The following is an 18611-nucleotide window of genomic DNA, read 5'->3' on the forward strand; positions in this document are numbered from 1 at the left end:
GGAGCAGTGGGTTCAGAGAGCCCGGCAAGCAGCTGTTATGGCTGATGAGTTTGCTTTAATTTAAAAGTCGGTTTCCCAGGGGAAAACCTTTCCTAGTCACCCCCACAAATCCGAAAAGGACAAGGGGTGGGAAAGTGATAGGAGCCCAAGCAGTCCTGGGAGAGAAAGAAAAGCAGGAGACACAGGGGGCCCTCCTCCAGCCAAAAAGGAAGGTGCTGTGAGTAGGAGTGAGACTCGGAGACCTGTGTGCTTCCATTGTAATAAGGCAAGTCATCTGAAAGCTGACTGCTGGAAACTAAAGTGAAAACCTGTAGGGTTAATCAGGGCACACCCGCTCAGTGAAGAAGGGAACCTGATGGAAAGCACAGCAGAACAAGCTGTGGCTTTAACTGCAATAAGAATGCAACCCAGGAAGCTTACTACTACAAATGCAGGAAAATTTCATAGGATTCCTGAAGGTTATCAGGGTTTTGTGTCTGAAGGGAAAGTAACCCCATATGCCTTGAGTGGGGCAAACAAGTCCATAGTAATTCTCAGCGACACAGGGGCCACTAGATCCGTTTTACAGGGAAAAGGCCCGACCATACCCCCAGAGAGTGCAGTGAACACCAGAATGGTGGTGAATGGTGTTGAAGGGCAGTTTATGCCTGTACATTTACACCTGGTGTGCGACATGGTTTTGGGACCGGTGACCGTAGGGATTGTCCCTAGTTTGCCTGTGGATGGGGTTGACCCGCTCCTAGGTAATGATCTGGCGGGGTGAAGGTGGTAGCCCTCCCAGTAGTAAAAGAGAGACTGCAGGAGGTCAGACAGGGCAGTGGCAGGAGAGGTCCCCTGCAGTTTCCCTGAATGTGTAATGGGTGAGGCCATGATCAAACTAGTTCCCCCAGAGGAGCCTGCATTGGCACTGCAGGCAGATGACCATGAGGTCTGTCTGTCTGAGACTTTCTTTGGGAAGTTAGAATACCTAAGGAATGAGTTGAATGGATTTTCCCTAGCTGAGGCTCAGCAAGCCAACCCAGCATTGCAAGAGTTAGCACAGGTTGCCCAGTCTGAAAGTGAAGCAAAGGGAATCCCTGATTGCGACTATTTAAAGAATGAGGGACTGATGAGGAAATGGAGTTCTCCTCAGACCTGAGAACTAGGAGTGGACAGTAGTTTACCAGTTAGTGGTGCCGCAGAGGTACCAGGGAGAAATATTAAGAAGGACCCACGAGACTACAATGGCTGTACATGCCAGTATATGAAAGACCAAAGCCCACATAAGACAGCAGTTTGACTGGCCAAATCTCCCCAGAGATGTGGTGGAGCACGGCAGGAGTTGCCACATGTGCCAGGTTGAGGGGAGACACCAACCTACAGTGAAATCTGCACCACTAAGTCCTGTACCGGTGTTAGGAGGACCCTCCAGCAGAGGACTGGTAAACTATAAGGGATGCCCACCGAGATAAAAAGGGGACAGGCAGGCACAAGGCTGGCAAAAGGTTAGAAAGGGAAGAGGGAAAAGTGCCCTCGAGGGCAGGGTAAAGGAAGTCCGGGAGGAATCCCAGATGAAAACCCCTACTGTCCGGTCAGCCAACCCACAAATATTTGAAAGGTTAGACCCCACATCCTCCTATGTAAATGCAGAGACTCAAAGCACCCCACCAGAGTTGCTAACAGCATTTACAGGAGCATGAAGAGACAAAGGAAGACTTCTAGGGGGCAGAGAAACCATGAGGGTGATGCCTCGCCTAGTCGAAATGCTACAGGGGTGTGCAGTAGAGTCTGCACAAACAACTGTAGGCAGGAGTGTCCCAGAGGACAAAGGGGAGATTAGCAAAGAATCCTTCCCCCACAGCCAGAAAAAAAGAGAACCACCTATCCCTAAAGTCAAAAGCCTTTGCATAACTCAGCAAAGCACGGGAGTTCACGATAGACCCACCCACTGCTGACTCTCTTAAGGAAAAAAATTCCAACTTAGGGCTAATTAAATCTAACCCTCCCCCTTTGCTGACCTCAACAGGAACAAAGACCCTCAGCAGTCATGGAAATGGGCAAACTGGAAAAACTTCCTTAAAAACCGCTGGAATGCCAAAAAGGGGGAATTAAAGCAGCACAGCCACGAAGAAAAGACAGGCTGTAATATGTTTTAGGATTTATGTATGAATGTGAATGAATGAGAGAGAGAGACTCGCATTTTTCCCCTGTATCTTATATTTTCTCTCGCGACCCTTTTCATTCAATGCCTTTTTTACAAATCGCATTTCATTCTGCTGGGTGTGGAGGTGTCATGCAGACCCCCCACCTGCCAAGAATGAGGCATTTTAATTTTGTCATCTGACATTGATTTCAAACTGTTGCTGGACTGAAGAAATTACTTGTTAAAAAATCAGCAGACACTGGGCTGGAAGGACATTTGCATACGAGAAGACATTGCTTGTGGAGCCAAAGGACTATTTGTTGCTGCAATTAACCCAAATAGATTTTGATCACCAGACATTGAAGGTGTAAGGAAGAACATTCCACATACAATCCACATAGCCAGGACTGGTTAAACCAGCTGGTCACATGACTAACTGGCTGGTCCAGGTTTTTTTGAACTAGCCACGGACAGTTTGAACTGCGAGAGACTGTTTGCTCCTGGACTGTAAAGACCTCTCCTGGCTGGCTCGCCACAGCCTTTCCTGTCTGCTCCCACCTCTTTCTCACGGGACTCCAAATCCACTGAAGACACGTGAACCTCAAGAGAGAAAAGTCTCCTACAGTGAACAAGGTTTAAGAAGAATACTAGGTCCCAATGAAAAGCAAGACCTACCGACAATCAAGGACTCTACAGCAAGCTCGAAGAACAGTAACCAAAACCATCTTCAGATATCGCCTCAAACTTTTCCATTTTATTTCTTCTGCTCATTACTGTCTCTATCTGCATGCGTGTATCGCGTATGCATGCTAGCGTGGGCGCGTCGTGTATCCATAGGCGTTAACCGAATTAGAGTTTAAGTTTAATAAAGTTCAACCTTTCTTCTTTAAACCTAAGAAAACCTGCTTGGCTGATTTCTTTGCCTTATAATTGGCGGGGCTAAAGTGTGGCGAGTTGAAGAGACTTAGCAGTTGGCAGGAAAAAAGACAAAAGCGCAAGGGGAGAGCCAACTGTGTAACAGCCCCGACAAACAAATTTTTCTGCAGCACCTGTGGAAGAGCCTGTCACTCTAGAATTGGCCTTTATAGCCACTCCAGGCGCTGCTCCACACACCACTGACCACCTCCAGGCGCTTACCCATTGTCTCTCGAGATAAGGAGGCCAAAGAAGATAATTGGAAAGCAGTAAACAAGGATTCATCAAGGAGGAGCTAAAAACATGGTGTGTTTAAAATTAATCCCTGTTATGGCAAGACAGGGTGAAGGCTGAGAGGGAACCCTGGACCCCTTTCTCACCTGGTCATAACAGAATGATTTGATCAAAATTTAAGATATTAATGGGAACAGATAGAATAGATAGAGAGAAACTTTTTTCACTGGATGGGAGCTGAGGACTAGGCTCATGTCCAACAATTAGAGCCAGACATTTCGGGAGTGAAATTAGGAATCACTTCTAAGCGGAAAGGGTGGTAGAATTTTGGAATTCGCCTCTGGAAATGGTGATTTATGCTAGATCAATAGTTCATTTTAAATCTGAGATTGATTTTTTTTTGTGAACCAAGATTATTAAGGGGTACGAAGCCAAGGAGAGTATATGGAGTTAGGTCATAGATCAGCTCTGATCTCAGTGAATGACAGAACAGGCTCGAGATGCGAAATGGCCTACTTCTGTTCCTATGTTTCGATGTTCCTTTGATTTACAGTTTTTGTGAACATCAGTGTGTCTCCTAGTGTCAGTTCATGGTCAAAGAAGATTTCCTCATTCATGACTGATCTTCAACTAATTGGGTTGGATTTTACAGGTCCCCCGACATCAGGGGTCATGGCAGGGGGGCCAGGAAAATATCTCCGGGAGAGGCCCGGCACGAGCCTTGACGCGGGAAGGCCTGGCCTGATATTGCCGGCGGCGACAAGGCCTCGTGGCAGCCCCCCCGCCACTCGGCGATGGGAGGACAATCTAAATATGTAAATTTATTAACATAAATGAATTAAATACTTAACCCCTACTGCCGTGGTCCCGCTCAATATTGTAGCCGGTGGCTGGCACTCCCGTACCTTTGGATCTCCGTTTGGAGATCCGATGCGGGAAACTAGTGGGGAGTGGGGAGCAGGTAAGTCTTTCAGTGTGGGGGGTGGGATAGCGGGGTCAAACTAATATGATTGGTGGAGTGGAATGGTTTAAGATAAAAGTTAGTGAACTTTGTTGGGAGGAAAGGTCAGGTACACAAAGTAAGTATTTTGGGGAAGGAGAGGGAACAGAATGAAGTTTATGGTTATTGGGGGGAAGGAGAGGGGCTACAAACATTTATTTAATGTTTTAAATTGAATTTACAATGCCTTTATCACTCATCAGTGCCTTTCAAAAGCTTTTAAATATTGAAAAATTAATTTACTAAGAAACTGAGTACTGTACACTAATGAAACGAATAAATGATTTTGAACATTTCTTTTAAATCATTTTCGGTTACTTAAAATCAGGTAACTCACAAGTGGTGGACTAGACAATTTAATTAGAATGCTTTTATTTGTGATGAACACATTTTCAGCAATTTTAATAAAACTGCACCAGGTTACCACTCTTAAATCTATCAAGCAATATTTGCTAAAGCAAATTTTAAAAATTTCTTAGATGCTGCTCAATTGCACTAGTTCATGGAAGATTTTAGTTTTGATGATATGCAAATAAATTGAGTGGAAGCTGGAACACGAAAATCACTTCTGAAAAGGAGGATAATTTTGAATGCAATTTGCACACATATTGCTGATTGCATCCAAAGTGGAAACTTTATCCCATTGTGTTTAGTGTTTCAGTTCAAGGGATAAGTAAAAATCACCACCATTTGTTGCTTGAGTACAATGGTGCTCCATTATATTGTTGTCATTATATCTTCACACTCTTCCCTTGGAACGAATCTGAGGCTACTAAACAGTCTGACAGACCACGACATGATCGCTCCTTCCATGGCTGTAATCATCTTTATACCAGTCAATCTTTGACGGTGGCAGTGTAGTTCATAAGCCTTTAAAAAAGCATGAGGGCTCCTTGGCTTTTTAAACTGAGGCCGGGGTGCTAAATTGGATAGCCCCCAAAAACGGGCATGAAGATCGAAATGTGCGATTAACCTATGCCATTGGATGTAATGCAGGCAGCATGGCATCTTCGTGCTGCCTGCTCAGTTACATGATTTTTGTGTGCAGCTGACACTAAACGTATCGTTGATTGGCTGCACGCACCAGCCAGGGGCACTAAATTGATACTTGCTAGAACTACCTCAAGCAAGCTTGCACTGCTAACAGCTATCCTGCATCTCTTCAAGGGGAGGTACATTTTAGCTAGACCAGGTGCTGGGAGTCCTGTGTGACCCTGGGAAAGACAGAAGAATGGCTGAACATGAGAGAGTGCAGCACTCAGGTTCTCCAATGCTGCACTGGAAGTTTTGGTGCAGGAGGTGAATAGGAAGATAAACATTCTGTATCTACATTGAGCCAGGAGGCCCTCCACCCATAGTGAAAAAGCAGTGGGAGCAGATCGCAATAAAGGTCAATGCCATGTGTCTAGCCATGATCCTTGATGCAGTACTGCAAGATGTTTAATGACTTCACATGAATGGTCAAGGTTGGTGAATGCATCTTCAAATACCATAACCTTCCAACTGTATCACTAGCCTCAGCCACTGCTCAAATCGCCACACCTCCACCATTCATCTAACAGCCATTTTTAAAAATTCATTCATGGGATGTGGGCGTCACTGGATAGACCACCATTTATTGCCCATCCCAAATTGCACTTCAGGTGGTGGTGAGCTGTCTTCTTGAACCGCTGCAGTCCATGTGAGGTAGATACACCCACAGTGCTGTTCGGAAGGGACTTCCAGGATCTTGACCCAGAGACAGTGAAGGAACGGCGATATAGTTCCAAGTCAGGATGGTGTGTGACTTGGAGGGGAACTTGCAGGTGGTGGTGTTCCCATGCATTTGCTGCCCTTGTCCTTCTAGTTGGTAGAGGTCGCGGGTTTGGAAGGTGCTGTCTAAGGAGCCTTGGTGCGTTGCTGCAGTGCATCTTGGAGATGGTACATACTGCTGCCACTGTGCGTCAGTGGTGGAGGGAGTGAATGTTTGTGGATGGGGTGCCAATCAAGTGGGCTGCTTTGTCCTGGATGGTGTCGAGCTTCTTGAGTGTTGTTGGAGCTGCACCCATCCAGGCAAGTGGAGAGTATTCCATCACACTCCTGACTTGTGCCTTGTAGATGGCGGAAAGGCTGTGGGGAGTCAGGAGGTGAGTTACTCGCTGGAAATTTCCAGCCTCTGACCTGCTCTTGTAGCCACAGTATTATATGGCTGGTCCAGTTCTGTTTCTGGTCAATGGTAATCCCTCCAGGATTTTGATAGTGGGGGATTAGCAGCGGATGGTAATGCCATTGAATGTCAAGGGGAGATGGTTAGATTCTCTCTTGTTGGAGATGGTCATTGCCTGGCACTTGTGCCTTGTAGATAGATGGTGGACAGGCTCTGGGGAGTCAGAAGATGAGTTACTCGCTGCAGGATTCCTAGCCTCTGACCTGCTCTTGTAGCCACGGTATTTATATGGCTACTCCAATTCAGTTTCTGGTCAATGGTCGCCCCTAGGATGTTGATAGTGGGGGATTCAGCAATGGTAATGCCATTGAATGTCAAGGGGAGATGGTTAGAATCTCTCTTGTTGGAGATGGTCATTGCCTGGCATTTGTGTGGCATGACTGTTACTTGCCACTTATTAGCTCAAGCCTGGATATTGTACAGCTCCTGCTGCATTTTTACACGGACTGCTTCAGTATCTGAGGAGTCGCGAATGGTGCTGAACATTGTGCAATCATCAGCGAACATCCCCACTTCTGACCTAATGATTGAAGGAAGGTCATTGATGAAGCAGCTGAAGATTCAAGCAAACCAAAGAGTGGTTATGGTCAGCCATTGTTCACTTTTTTGCAGGGCAGATTCAGTTGCAGAACGACTCCCCGTACTTGCTCAAGCCAGAATGCATCTCCCCTTTAAGAGGTGCAGGCTAGCTTTAAGAAGTGCAAATTACGAATGATATTGGGCTCCCTAGTGATGCTCGTACGCAGAAATCATTATAATGAGTAGGTGGCATAATGCTGATGTGCTGCTTGTTCTATACTGAACGGGTGTGAGTTAATCATTCATTACGATCCTCAGACACATTTTCGAGAGCTATCCAATTTAACCCCCATTAATTTTTAAACAGAAGAAAATATCAATATATTGTTAAGACCAAGCCAGAAAGAGGTCTAGGGGTCCCTTTCGGCCTTCACCTGGCCTTACTGGGTTTAATTTTAAACACACCATGTTTTTTTAGCTCCCCCTTGGTGAATCCTCGTTCACCGCTTTCCAATTATAAGGTAAATAAACCAGCACAAGCAGGTTTTCTCAGGTTTAAAGAAGAAAAGTTGAAATTTATTAAACTTAAACTCTAATTTGGTTAACGCCTATGGATACACGACGTGCCCACGCCAGCATGCATATGCGATACACACATGCAAGTAGAGACAGAAAAGAGCAGAAGAAAAATGAAGTGGAAAAGTTTGAGGCAATATCTAGAGAGTTGCTGTTACGGTTCTTCGAGCTCACTGTAGAATCCTTGACTGTAGGTAGATCTTGCTTTCGTTGGGGCCCATTATTCTTGTTAAACCTTGTTCGCTCTAGGAGACTTTTCCCTCTTGGGATTCATATGTCTTCAGTGGATTCAGAGGCTTGTGAGAAAGAGATTGGAGCAGACAGGAGAGATGTTCTCAGTCCAGGAGCAAACAGCTTTCTGAAAAACTGTTTGTACAAATTCAAAAAAACTCAGTTTGCCCATCAGGTTAGTCATGTGACTAACTGGTTTGACCATGTCCATTTGTGTCTTCAGCCATCTTAGCAGTCAACTTGGAATGCAAGCTCCCCCCTCTTCAGTGTCTGGTGATCAAAAGTCTATTGTGGGCTGACTGTCAGGGAATGGCTGCTTTGTCCTTCCAAACACTGTCGGTTAAAATGCAAATATCTTTTCCAGCCAAGGCTGATCTGTTTAACAAATCTTCTTCACTCCAGTAACAGTTTAAAATCAATGTTCATGACAAAATTAATGTACCTCATTCTTGGCAGATGGTGACCTGGCATGACAATATATAGAAAGTATAGAAAGCAGAGATGTAAACTTTAAATATACCGGATGGGACAGTCAATCCTTCTGTAATTTTATGTGCCTGTTTTCCCCATTCAGATAAGCACTTGACAGTTTACTTCATGATATAAGCATGTGTGGGTTGCTGAGGGCAGTGATATGGTATTAGAATGTTCCCATAAAGATGCAATTCTTCTGAATTGCAGTGGTAGTCTGGCTTGAAAAAAGAAAATGTTGATTACTATTGGTAGTTCTCCTAGTTTACTTATTGCTCTTTCTGTGTTCTGAATCTGATTAGTTCTCTTTATCTGCCTGTAGAACTGTGGCCTGATCCAGCAAAGTACTGTTCATGTGGTACAGTACATATCTCAACCAACTCAAAGATCAGCTGGTGATTCAAGCACTGGAATTCCTAAGAGAAGGAATGGAAGCGAAGTGGCCATCTTAAATCAGGTGGATCTCAGCCCTTCTGCCCTACCAAGACATTCTGCAGATCTTAGAAATGAAGACCAAGGTCATTGTAGCCATTTTAATACTTCAGGTAAAGTCCTTAGAGTTTTTAAAAAAATAATAGATGATATACCCTCATCAATTGATTCCATAGATTAAAATTTAATTCTTCTGATTTTTTTTTAATGCTCCAGCATTGGGACTGGCTTTGGGGGAAGGGGCACCTGTATAAGATGAACGGGTTGAACCTGAACAAAGCCAGGCCCAATGTTCTCACTGAGAAGTTACCTAGTGCTATTGGGGACGTTTGAACTAATTTGGAAGGGGGATGGGAACCAGAAAAATAGCAGAAAGGAGCATAAATGAGATCACAGGGCAGAGATATAAACAACGGGAAAATTATAACTATCCCAAAAGTTACAGGGATCAGATTGAGGAAAATAGTAAAAGTGACAAAGGACACATGGAATCATAGAATCATAGGTATTAAATTGTATGTGTGTCGATGCCCATAGTGTAGCAAATAAGGTTGGTGAGATGCAGGCACAAATTGCTACATGGGATTATGACATGGTTGCATTAACAAAGACATGGCTCAAACAAGCCCTGGAAAGGGTCCTTAAAGGGTTCTTAGGGTGGCACAGTGGCACAGTGGTTAGCACCGCAGCCTCACAGCTCCAGCGACCTGGGTTTGATTCTGGGTACTGCCTGTGTGGAATTTGCAAGTTCTCCCTGTGACCGCGTGGGTTTTCGCCGGGTGCTCTGGTTTCCTCCCACAGTCAAAGACTTGTTCAGGTTGATAGGTAAATTGGCCATTATAAATTGCCCCTAGTATAGATCGGTGGAAGGGGAATTGAGGGAAGGTGGGGATGTGAGAGAATAATGGGATTAATGTAGGATTAATATAAAATGGGTGGTTGATGGTCAGTACAGACTCGGTGGGCCGAAGGGCCTGTTTCAGTGCTGTATCTCTAAATAAATAAAATATTCCTGGATACCAAGTACTCAGGATGAGGAACTTCAGTTACGGAGATAGGTTGGAGAAGCTAGGTCTGTTCTCCTTGGAGAAGAGAAAAAGAGAAGAGAAAATTAAAAGGAGATTTGATAGAGGTGATCAAAATCATGGGAGAATTAGACAGAGTAGAAACTGTTCCCATTGGCCAAAGGATCCAGAACCAGAGGACGCCAAAGTAAGGTGATAGGCAAAAGAAATAATAGTGACATGAGGAATAACATTTTTACGCAGCAAGTGGTTAGGTTCTGGAATGCAGTGCCTGAGAGTGTGGTGAAAGCAGATTCAATTGAGGCCTTCAAAAGAGAACTGGATAATCATCTGAAGAGAAAAGATTTGCAGGGCTATAGGGAAAAGGCAGTGGGGTGGGACTAGGTGATTTGCTCTTGCAGAGAGACAGCGTAGACATGACAGGCTGAGTGGCCTCCTTCTGTGCTGTAACCATTCTATGTTTCTATGATTCTATGAATGATTGAGAAGGGAAAAGAGGAGGGGGCATGGCAGTATTAAGGATAATGTTACCGTTCTAAATGGAAAGGATATACTAGATGATTATAGGACTGAATTGCTGCAAAATTGGTTTCATAGCACCTGTATTTTCGGTACCACGGCCACCATTTCAGGTCCAAAATGGCATCTGTGGCGTGTGTGCACACTCCAGCTGCTGGTTGTGGTGGATGCCATTTTGAACAGTGGGTACAAAATTATGACAGGCTAGCATGAGTTCAAGCTAACCTGCACTACTTAAAGCCATCCTGCACCTCTTAAAGGAGAGGTGCAGGATGGCTGGAGCAATGAGAAGTCATTGTAAAAGTGAGTTCGACCTGGGAAACACAACAACAGCACAACATGGCAGAGAACGGACTCCAAGATTTTCTGAGGCTGCACTGGAGGTATTGGTGCAGAAGGTAGAAAGCAAGAAAGATGTCATCTATCCAGAGGGAGCCAGGAGTCCCCCAGACAAAGCTTACAAAGGCAGTGGGACCAGAAAGCCTGGGGCTTAATGCCAGGGGTCGAGCCCTGAGTTGCGGGGGTACATTACTGCAAGAATCACAATGTCCTCACACATGCAGGCAAGGTCAGTGAGTGTAAATTCTGCACCAGTAGCCTCACATAATGCTCAATGCACCACACCCCCAATTTTTATGACCAGGTGAGAAAGGGGTCTAGGGGTCTCTCTCAGCCTTCACCTGGTCTTACCGTAACAGGATTTAATTTTAAACACAGTGCTTTTAGCTCCCCCTTGGTGAATCCTTGTTCACCGCTTTCCAATTATAAGGCAAAGAAACCAGCACAAACAGGCTTTCTTAGGTTTAAAGAAGAAAAGTTGAAATTTATTAAACTTAAACTCTAATTAAGTTGACGCCTACAGATACACAACCCGCCCACGCTAGCATGCATATGCGATATACACATGCAAATAGAGACAGAAAAGAGAAGAAAAATAAAGTGGAAAAGTTTGAGGCAATATCTGAAGAGTTTGTGTTATGTTTCTTTGAGCTCACTGTAGAGTCCTCGATTGTAGGTAGTTCTTGCTTTTCGTTGGGGCTTAGTATTCTTCTTAAACCTTGTTCGCTGTTGGAGACTTTTCTCTCTTGTGGTTCATGTGTCTTCAGTGGGTTCAGAGGCTTGTGAGAAAGAGATGAGAACAGACAGGCGAGATCTTCTCAGTCCAGGAGCAAACAGACACTCTCAGTTCAAATTGTTTGTACAATTCAGAAAAACTCAGGTTGCCCAGCAGGTTAGTCATGTGACTAACTGGTCTGACCACGTATTGGATTGTATCGCCTTAGCAGTCTCTGGAATGCTCCTTTTATACTCAATACGTGGTGATCAAGGTCCATTGTGGGTTGATTGTTTCAGGGAATGGTTGTCGAGGAATGGTCCTTTGTCCTTCCAATCATCGTCTGTTAATATGCAAATGTATTTTCCAGCCAAGGCTGATCTATGAAATAAGTCCTTTCTTCACTCCAGTAACCATTTAAAATCAATGTTCATGACAAAATGAATGTGCTTTATTCTTGGCAAGTGGGGGCCTAGCATGACACCTCCACACCCAGCGGAATGAAATGCGATTTGAGAAAAGTGCATTTCATTAAAATGGTAGAGAGAAAATATAAAATACAGAAAAAACACATGCATTTCTCACATTCATTCACAAATCCTAAAGCGCCTTTTCCTCAAATGCCTTCTGGAAATCTAAGTACAATACATCCATTGGTTCCCCTTTATCCACAGCCCATGTAACTCCCTCAAAGAACTCCAATAAATTGAGTGAACATGATTTCCCTTTTACAAATCCACGTTGACTCTGCCTGATTACCTTGAATTTTTCTAAATGCCCTGCTATAACATATTTAATAATAGCTTCTAACATTTTCCCTAAGACAGATGTTAAGCTAACTGGCCTGCAGTTTCCTGCTTTCTGTCTCCCTCCCTTTTTGAATAAAGGATTCACATTCATGATTTTCCAATCTAACAGAACCTTCCCCGAATCTCGGGAATTTTGGAAAATTAAAACCAACGCATCAACTATCTGACTAACCACTTCTTTTAACACCCTAGGATGAAGTCCATCAGGACTCGGGGACTCGTCAGCCCACAGCTGCAACAATTTGTTCAGTACCACTTCCCTGGTGATTGCAATTTTCTTGAGTTCCTCCCTCCATTTAATTTCCTGACCTACAATTAATACTGAGATGTTACTTGTATCCTCAATAGTGAAGACCGATGCAAAATATCTGTTCAATTCATCTGCCATCTCCTTATTATCCATTATTAATTCCCCAGACTCACGTTCTATAGGACAAACACTCACTTTGTTCGCACTTTTCTTTTTTAAATATCTATAGAAACTCTTACTACCTGTCTTTATATTTCTAGCTAGATTTCTCTCCTACTCTAATTTTACCTTCCTTATCAATCTTTTAGTCCTTTGCTGTTTTTTATATTCTGTCCAATCTTCTGACCTGCCTCCCATCTTTGCGCAAATATAGGCTTTTTCCTTAAGTTTGATACTGTCTTTAATTCTTTTAGTTGACCACGGATGGCAGTTCCCACCCTTGGAATTTTTCTTTCTCGTTGAAATGTATCTATTCTGTGTATTCTGAAATATCCCCTTAAATGTCTGCACTGCATCTCTATTGACCTATCCCTTAACCTGATTTTCCAGTTCACTTTAGCTAGCTCTGCTTTCATGCCCCCATAATTGCCCTTATTTAAGTTTAAAATACTAGTCTTGGACCCACTCTTCTCTCCCTCAAACTGAATGTAAAATTCAATCATATTATGATTGCTCCTACCCAGGGGTGCCTTAACTATGAGGTCATTAATTAATCCTATCTCGTTGCACAATACCAGGTCTAGTATAACCTGCTCTCTCGTTGGCTCCAGAATGTATTGTTCCAAGAAAGTATCCGTAAAACATTCTATGTACTCCTGAACTAGGCAACCTCTGCCCATCTGCTTTTTCCAGTCTATATGTAGATTAAAATCCCGCATAATTATCACTGTACCTTTCTGACAAGCTGCCATTATTTCTTCCTTTATACCCCATCCTACAGTGTGGTTAATATTAGGTGGCCTGGACAGCACTCCCACAAGTGAGCTCTTGCCTTTATGATTTCTCATCTCTACCCAAACTGTTTCTACATCCTGGTCTCCTGAACTTAGGTCATCCCTTTCTATTGCGCTAATACCATCATTAATTAACAGAGCTACCCCTCTACCTTTTCTGAGCTTCCTGTCCTTCCTAACTGCCATGTACCCTTCAATAGTCAGGTCCGAATCTATGTCCTCCTGCAGATATGTCTCTGTAATGGCTATCAGATCGTACTTATTTATTTCTATTTGCGCTCTCAGTTCATCTGCTTTGTTTCAAATGCTACGTGCATTCAGATACAGAGCCTTTAGTTTTGTCCTTTTATTATTTTTGTAACCTCTCGCCTTATCTGTTGATTTACTCTTAGATTTGTATGCTCTGTCCCTTCCTGACACAGTCTGTTTATCATTTCCCATATTAATACCTTTCTCTCTTGCCTTGTCTCTACTCCTTGAATTACCATATCTTCCCAAATTTGATCCCTAGCCGCCACAATTCAGTTTAAACCCCTCTCTACTTCCCTATATATGCGGCTCGCTAGAACACCAGTCCCAGCATGGTTCAGGTGTAGACTGTCCCAATGGTACAGCCACCACTTTCCCCAGTACTGGTGTCAGTGCCCCACAAACCGGAACTCAGTTCTACCACACCAGTCTTTGGGTCACGCATTCATTTCTCTAATCTTATTTGCCCTATGCCAATTTGCATGTGGTTTAGGTAATAATCCAAAGATTATTATCTTTGAGGTTGTGCTTCTTAATTTGGTGCCTCGTTCCTCATACTGACTATGCAGAACCTCTTTCCTTGTCCTGCCTACATGGACCACGACGACTGGATCTTCCCCCTCCAGCTGTAAGTTCCTCTCCAGCTCTGAGCAGTTATCCCGAACCCTGGCACCGGTCAGGCAACACAGCCGTCCAGACTTTAGCTCTTTGCTGCAGAGAACAGTGTCAATCCCCCTAACTATACTGTCCCCTACTACCACTACATTCCTTTTTTCTCCCTCCACTTGAATGGTTTCCTGTACCATGGTGTCATGGTCAGGTTGCTCATCCACCTTGCAGCCACCACTCTCATCCAAACAAGCTGAAAGACCTCAAACCTGTTGGACAATCGCAAAGGCTGAGGCTCCCACACTCCTGCCCTCTGGGTCCCCTTACCTGCCTCAGCTGAAGCCACACTCTCCTGTCCCTGACCACTGACCAAATCAGAAGACCCTATCCTAAGGGGTGTGACCGCCTGCTAGTACAAAGTGTCCAGGTAACTTTAACCCTCCCTGATGTGTCACAGCGTCTGCAGCTCGGACTCCAGTTCAATGACACAACACCTACTGCAGACGTGTTTACCCTGGATCGCACTGGCATCTGGAGCTCCCACATGCTGCATCCATGACACATCACCTGTCCTGCCATCCTTAATGTGTTTTAATTAACTACTTAATTATTTTATTCAATTATTTATTTTATTTTACTTTTTAAATATATTTTATTGAGCTTACCATTACTTCTTTTACTATTTTAAGCGTTAGGATTAGAATGCACCTTAATCGCTTAACAGATACTCACGAAACAAGTAGCTTCTTCCCAAACCAATCACCTACCTACTTGCCTGTGATGTCACAGCTTACCAGGTACTCACCAAACAGCTCTTTCCAGTGTACCGAAGCAAGAACCAAATACTGGAGGGTTAAAAGAGTACAAAAAAAAGGAAAAATTGAAAAATGGAGCACCTCTGCCCCCTTCACCGAACTCGCCACTCACCAAACTTGAATCTCCACACTCAGCTTTTAATCTGCATGATTCTAATAGACATTACCAATGAGAATAAAGCTTTGACAATACTAATAAACCTTACTACTATTAGTAAACCTTACAAATACTGATAAACTCTAATAATATTTAATACAGTTTATGTATTAAGTTGTCCTAATTTGAACTAATACACTCACTACTGGTCTCTCTCACTCTGTATTATAAATTATAAAATTTGCTTTAGTTTTTAGTTTATATACTAATAAATCGATCAAATTTTATGCTATGTTTGATATAAATTAAATTAAAAGATTACCTATATACTCACCCTGGAGGCTCTCTATTTCCCTGCTCTCACTGTCGATTGTGATGTTACTCTGATGTCACTTTTCGATTTCGCTCTCGCTCTGTCTGTTTCCGGTTTCTGACTCTGGGCTTTTGGCGCACTTTTTAAACCTCCGCTCTCGCCGTGCTCCTCTTGCTCTATCTGTCTCCGGTCTCCGACTCTGGGCTTTTTGCGCGCTTTGTAAACCTCCGCTCCCACTGTGCTCCTCTCTCTTGCCCTGTCTGTCTCCGGTCTCATGATGCTTCATGAAGCCTAATACCCAGTTGACTATTACATCATCATCACTACAGTAGGAGGAGTTACTCTCACTGTCTTAAACATTAAACCTTTCAGACCCTTATACTACATCTCCCCCCACGTCTTTATCCATATATAATTTTGATATATATATTGTTACGAAAGTGCTTCCATTTTTCAATATTTTATTTTTTGAGGACTTGTGTTAAAACTGAAAAGATTCCTTGAATGTGTTTTTTTTTACCAAATTCACTGAAAGGACACTTGAGATGTTGTTTGAAAACAACCTGTGCTGGAAATTATGAGCTTTAAGCTCAGTAAACAATAAAAAGCCTTGGTGACCTGGGGAAGATGTTTACACAGAAGCCTGATGTGAAGGTCAGGAGGTTGACTTTCAGTTTGGGGTGTGAACTGTTTTGAAGACAGTTGGAGATCAACTTGCCAAGGAGAAAACACCCAGCTCACCTCTTTCTCTACCTCTTTGAAGAAACCCTGCAAAGATCCAGCATGGCAGAGCTAAAATCCCTGATGCCGCATCTCCTAAGAAGCTGGAAAAACCTGCAACATTAATTCTCAATGCCATCTGAAAAGAACTGCTTTAGAAAAGGTCCCAGTGACTCATCTCCGTACACCCGGATGTCAGACCAAAAGGGATAATTGACTTCCTTCCATATCTTCTCTTTTTTCTTCATGAATTAGCAAGAATTTGGCCAAAGTATTCTTTTTTTGCCTTTTTTTTGTAATGTACCTCTGCAGAGAGGATTTCTGTATTTTTTCACTGTGTGTATGAGTGAGTGTGTGTGGGGAATTTAAAAAGGGAACTTCCATATTTCAATCTGTGTGTTAATGTTTCATTACTGTATAAGTTTTGTTTGATAATAAACTGATAATTTTTTTGTTTATTAAAGAAACCTGGTTGGTGTATTTTATTCTGGGATAAAGAATAAAGTATATGATTGACCGAATTGGTAACTGGGTAAACTTTTTAAAAATATATGTGGTGATCTGCGGAGAAGTGGGACTAGAAAAGACAGTGCACTCCTCCCACCTTGGTCGTAACTATATACATTCATTCATTTTGACTTTACATATGACCCCATCTCCCCCAAGTCTCTGACATCACAGATTCAGTCTGTTGGGAGGCTTCATGACTCTCCCTGATCGGACTTGGAAGATCAGTTGTGCTTCCTGGAAGTCTTGTTCGATAACTTAGATGGCCTTGACCATTGTTTGCAGTATCCTGTTGTCTCTGGGTTTCTTGAACATCATCTGGTTCCTCCAGATATATGACTGGTTGTTGTGTTTGAGGAATAGGGATAAGGTTTCTCCTGTTTTGGCATACAGTACCCTCGGGTGTATGTACTACATAAGATCTCAAATGAACTTTATCTCTCTGGATGACTCTACCTTCACATCCCAGAACTCGTATCCATACCTTCTCTCCATCCTTTGACATTGGTAGGCTTCTGGTATGAAATCTCTTATTGTAATTGAGAGCTTGTTGGTTCCTGTAAGACTTCTCTCTGACTTGAACTTTTTTGTAGTCTTGTACGTCTAGTCCCAGAAGTAGTTTTCTGTGTAGAACAGGAAGTTGAGTTTTTAGCTTTGTCATTCAGGCCCCCACCTGCCAAGACTGAGGCACACGTTATTTCACCACTTGAACATTTGTGCCAAATTGGGTAAAAATTTTGCCAACTGATTTCACCATTCTAGGGAATCTTTGGAGATGTTGGACTGAAGTTGGGCTGGGAATTCACTAATGTCTCTCATCTTTTATGGGTCTGCAATTATGCCCTTGTTACTTACAGTATGTCCCAAGAAATGAATTGAAGTTTTCGAGAATTCACACTTCTCATCAAGCATCAGCCCTTCTTCTTGAAGATGACATAGAACCACATTTACTCCTTGCTCATGCTCTTCGATGGATTCCCCTTGGACCAGGATGTCATCCATGTGACATATCAACCCTCTGAGGCTTTGCAGAATATTGGACATGGTCCTTTGGAAGATTTCAGGTGCAAGTGTTATACTGAATGGTAAACGACTGAAGCAAAATTTTCCGAATGGTGTGATAAATGTTATGAGTAATCGTGACTTCTCGTCCAACGGAACCTGCCAAAAGCCACTATTTGCATTGAGTTTAGTGAACATTATGCTTTTGGATAGCTTTGCCACCACCGAAGACATATGATGGATTTCCCTCACCACGGCTTTGGTAATCAGTATTAAGTCCACACAGATACAAAGAGTACCATTTGGTTTTGGAACTGGAACCATAGGCGAACACCATTCTCTTGGCTTCATGATTGGAGAAATGACTCCCATCCTGGTCATCTCTTCCAGCTAACGTTGAACTTGGTTCATCAACAGGTGTGTTATCTTTCTTGGTGTAAAGATACATACTGGTCTGGCATCTTTCTGCTTAACAGAGAAAACTCTTGGGGTGCCTTTTAAACTCAGTATGGTGTCCGCATTCAGCGGCCTCCGAGGAGCCCCTGCGATATTTCGCGTGGGGGCTCATTTCAACAGAGGGGGTGGAACTGCCACCCCCGATGACGTAAGGGGTGGCCGTTGCGTCCCCAGCAATGGCATCCGACGCCACCGCGCAGGCGCCGCTGTCATTTTTAAAGGGCTTCAAGCCCTTCAGTAACATTTTAAAATTGAAAGGTTCCGATCTCTGGGAAATGAAAATAAATTTAAATTTCAACTCTAAATCCCATCTCTCACCCCACAATAGGTAATTTATATATTATTTGCCATCTTCCCCCATGATAAACTTTTATTAGTATCCAGAACTTTCCCCCCCCGAAATTCGTTCCCTTTGACCCTCAACCCCTTCCCACCATCCCCACATCCAATTAAAATTGATTTCCCCTCTCCTCCACCCCTCTCGCCCTGAAAATTCTATTGCTCCTCCCTCCCCACCAGGTTCTCGC

At 43.4% G+C, this 18611-nt stretch overlaps 1 protein-coding gene across 5 annotated transcripts in view; it reads left to right on the plus strand.

The window, feature by feature from the left end:
- prkn (parkin RBR E3 ubiquitin protein ligase) overlaps nt 1-18611 on the plus strand; it is a 1503655-nt gene that overhangs the window by 541695 nt on the left and 943349 nt on the right. For all 5 annotated transcript variants that reach the window (XM_068044606.1, XM_068044605.1, XM_068044609.1 and 2 more), the window contains one exon: nt 8597-8819. In XM_068044606.1, the coding sequence (XP_067900707.1) occupies nt 8597-8819 (223 nt within the window). The remainder of the gene's footprint in view (nt 1-8596; nt 8820-18611) is intronic.

The sequence above is a fragment of the Heterodontus francisci genome, chromosome 13, assembly GCF_036365525.1.
Source record: "Heterodontus francisci isolate sHetFra1 chromosome 13, sHetFra1.hap1, whole genome shotgun sequence".
Lineage (NCBI taxonomy): Eukaryota > Metazoa > Chordata > Chondrichthyes > Heterodontiformes > Heterodontidae > Heterodontus > Heterodontus francisci.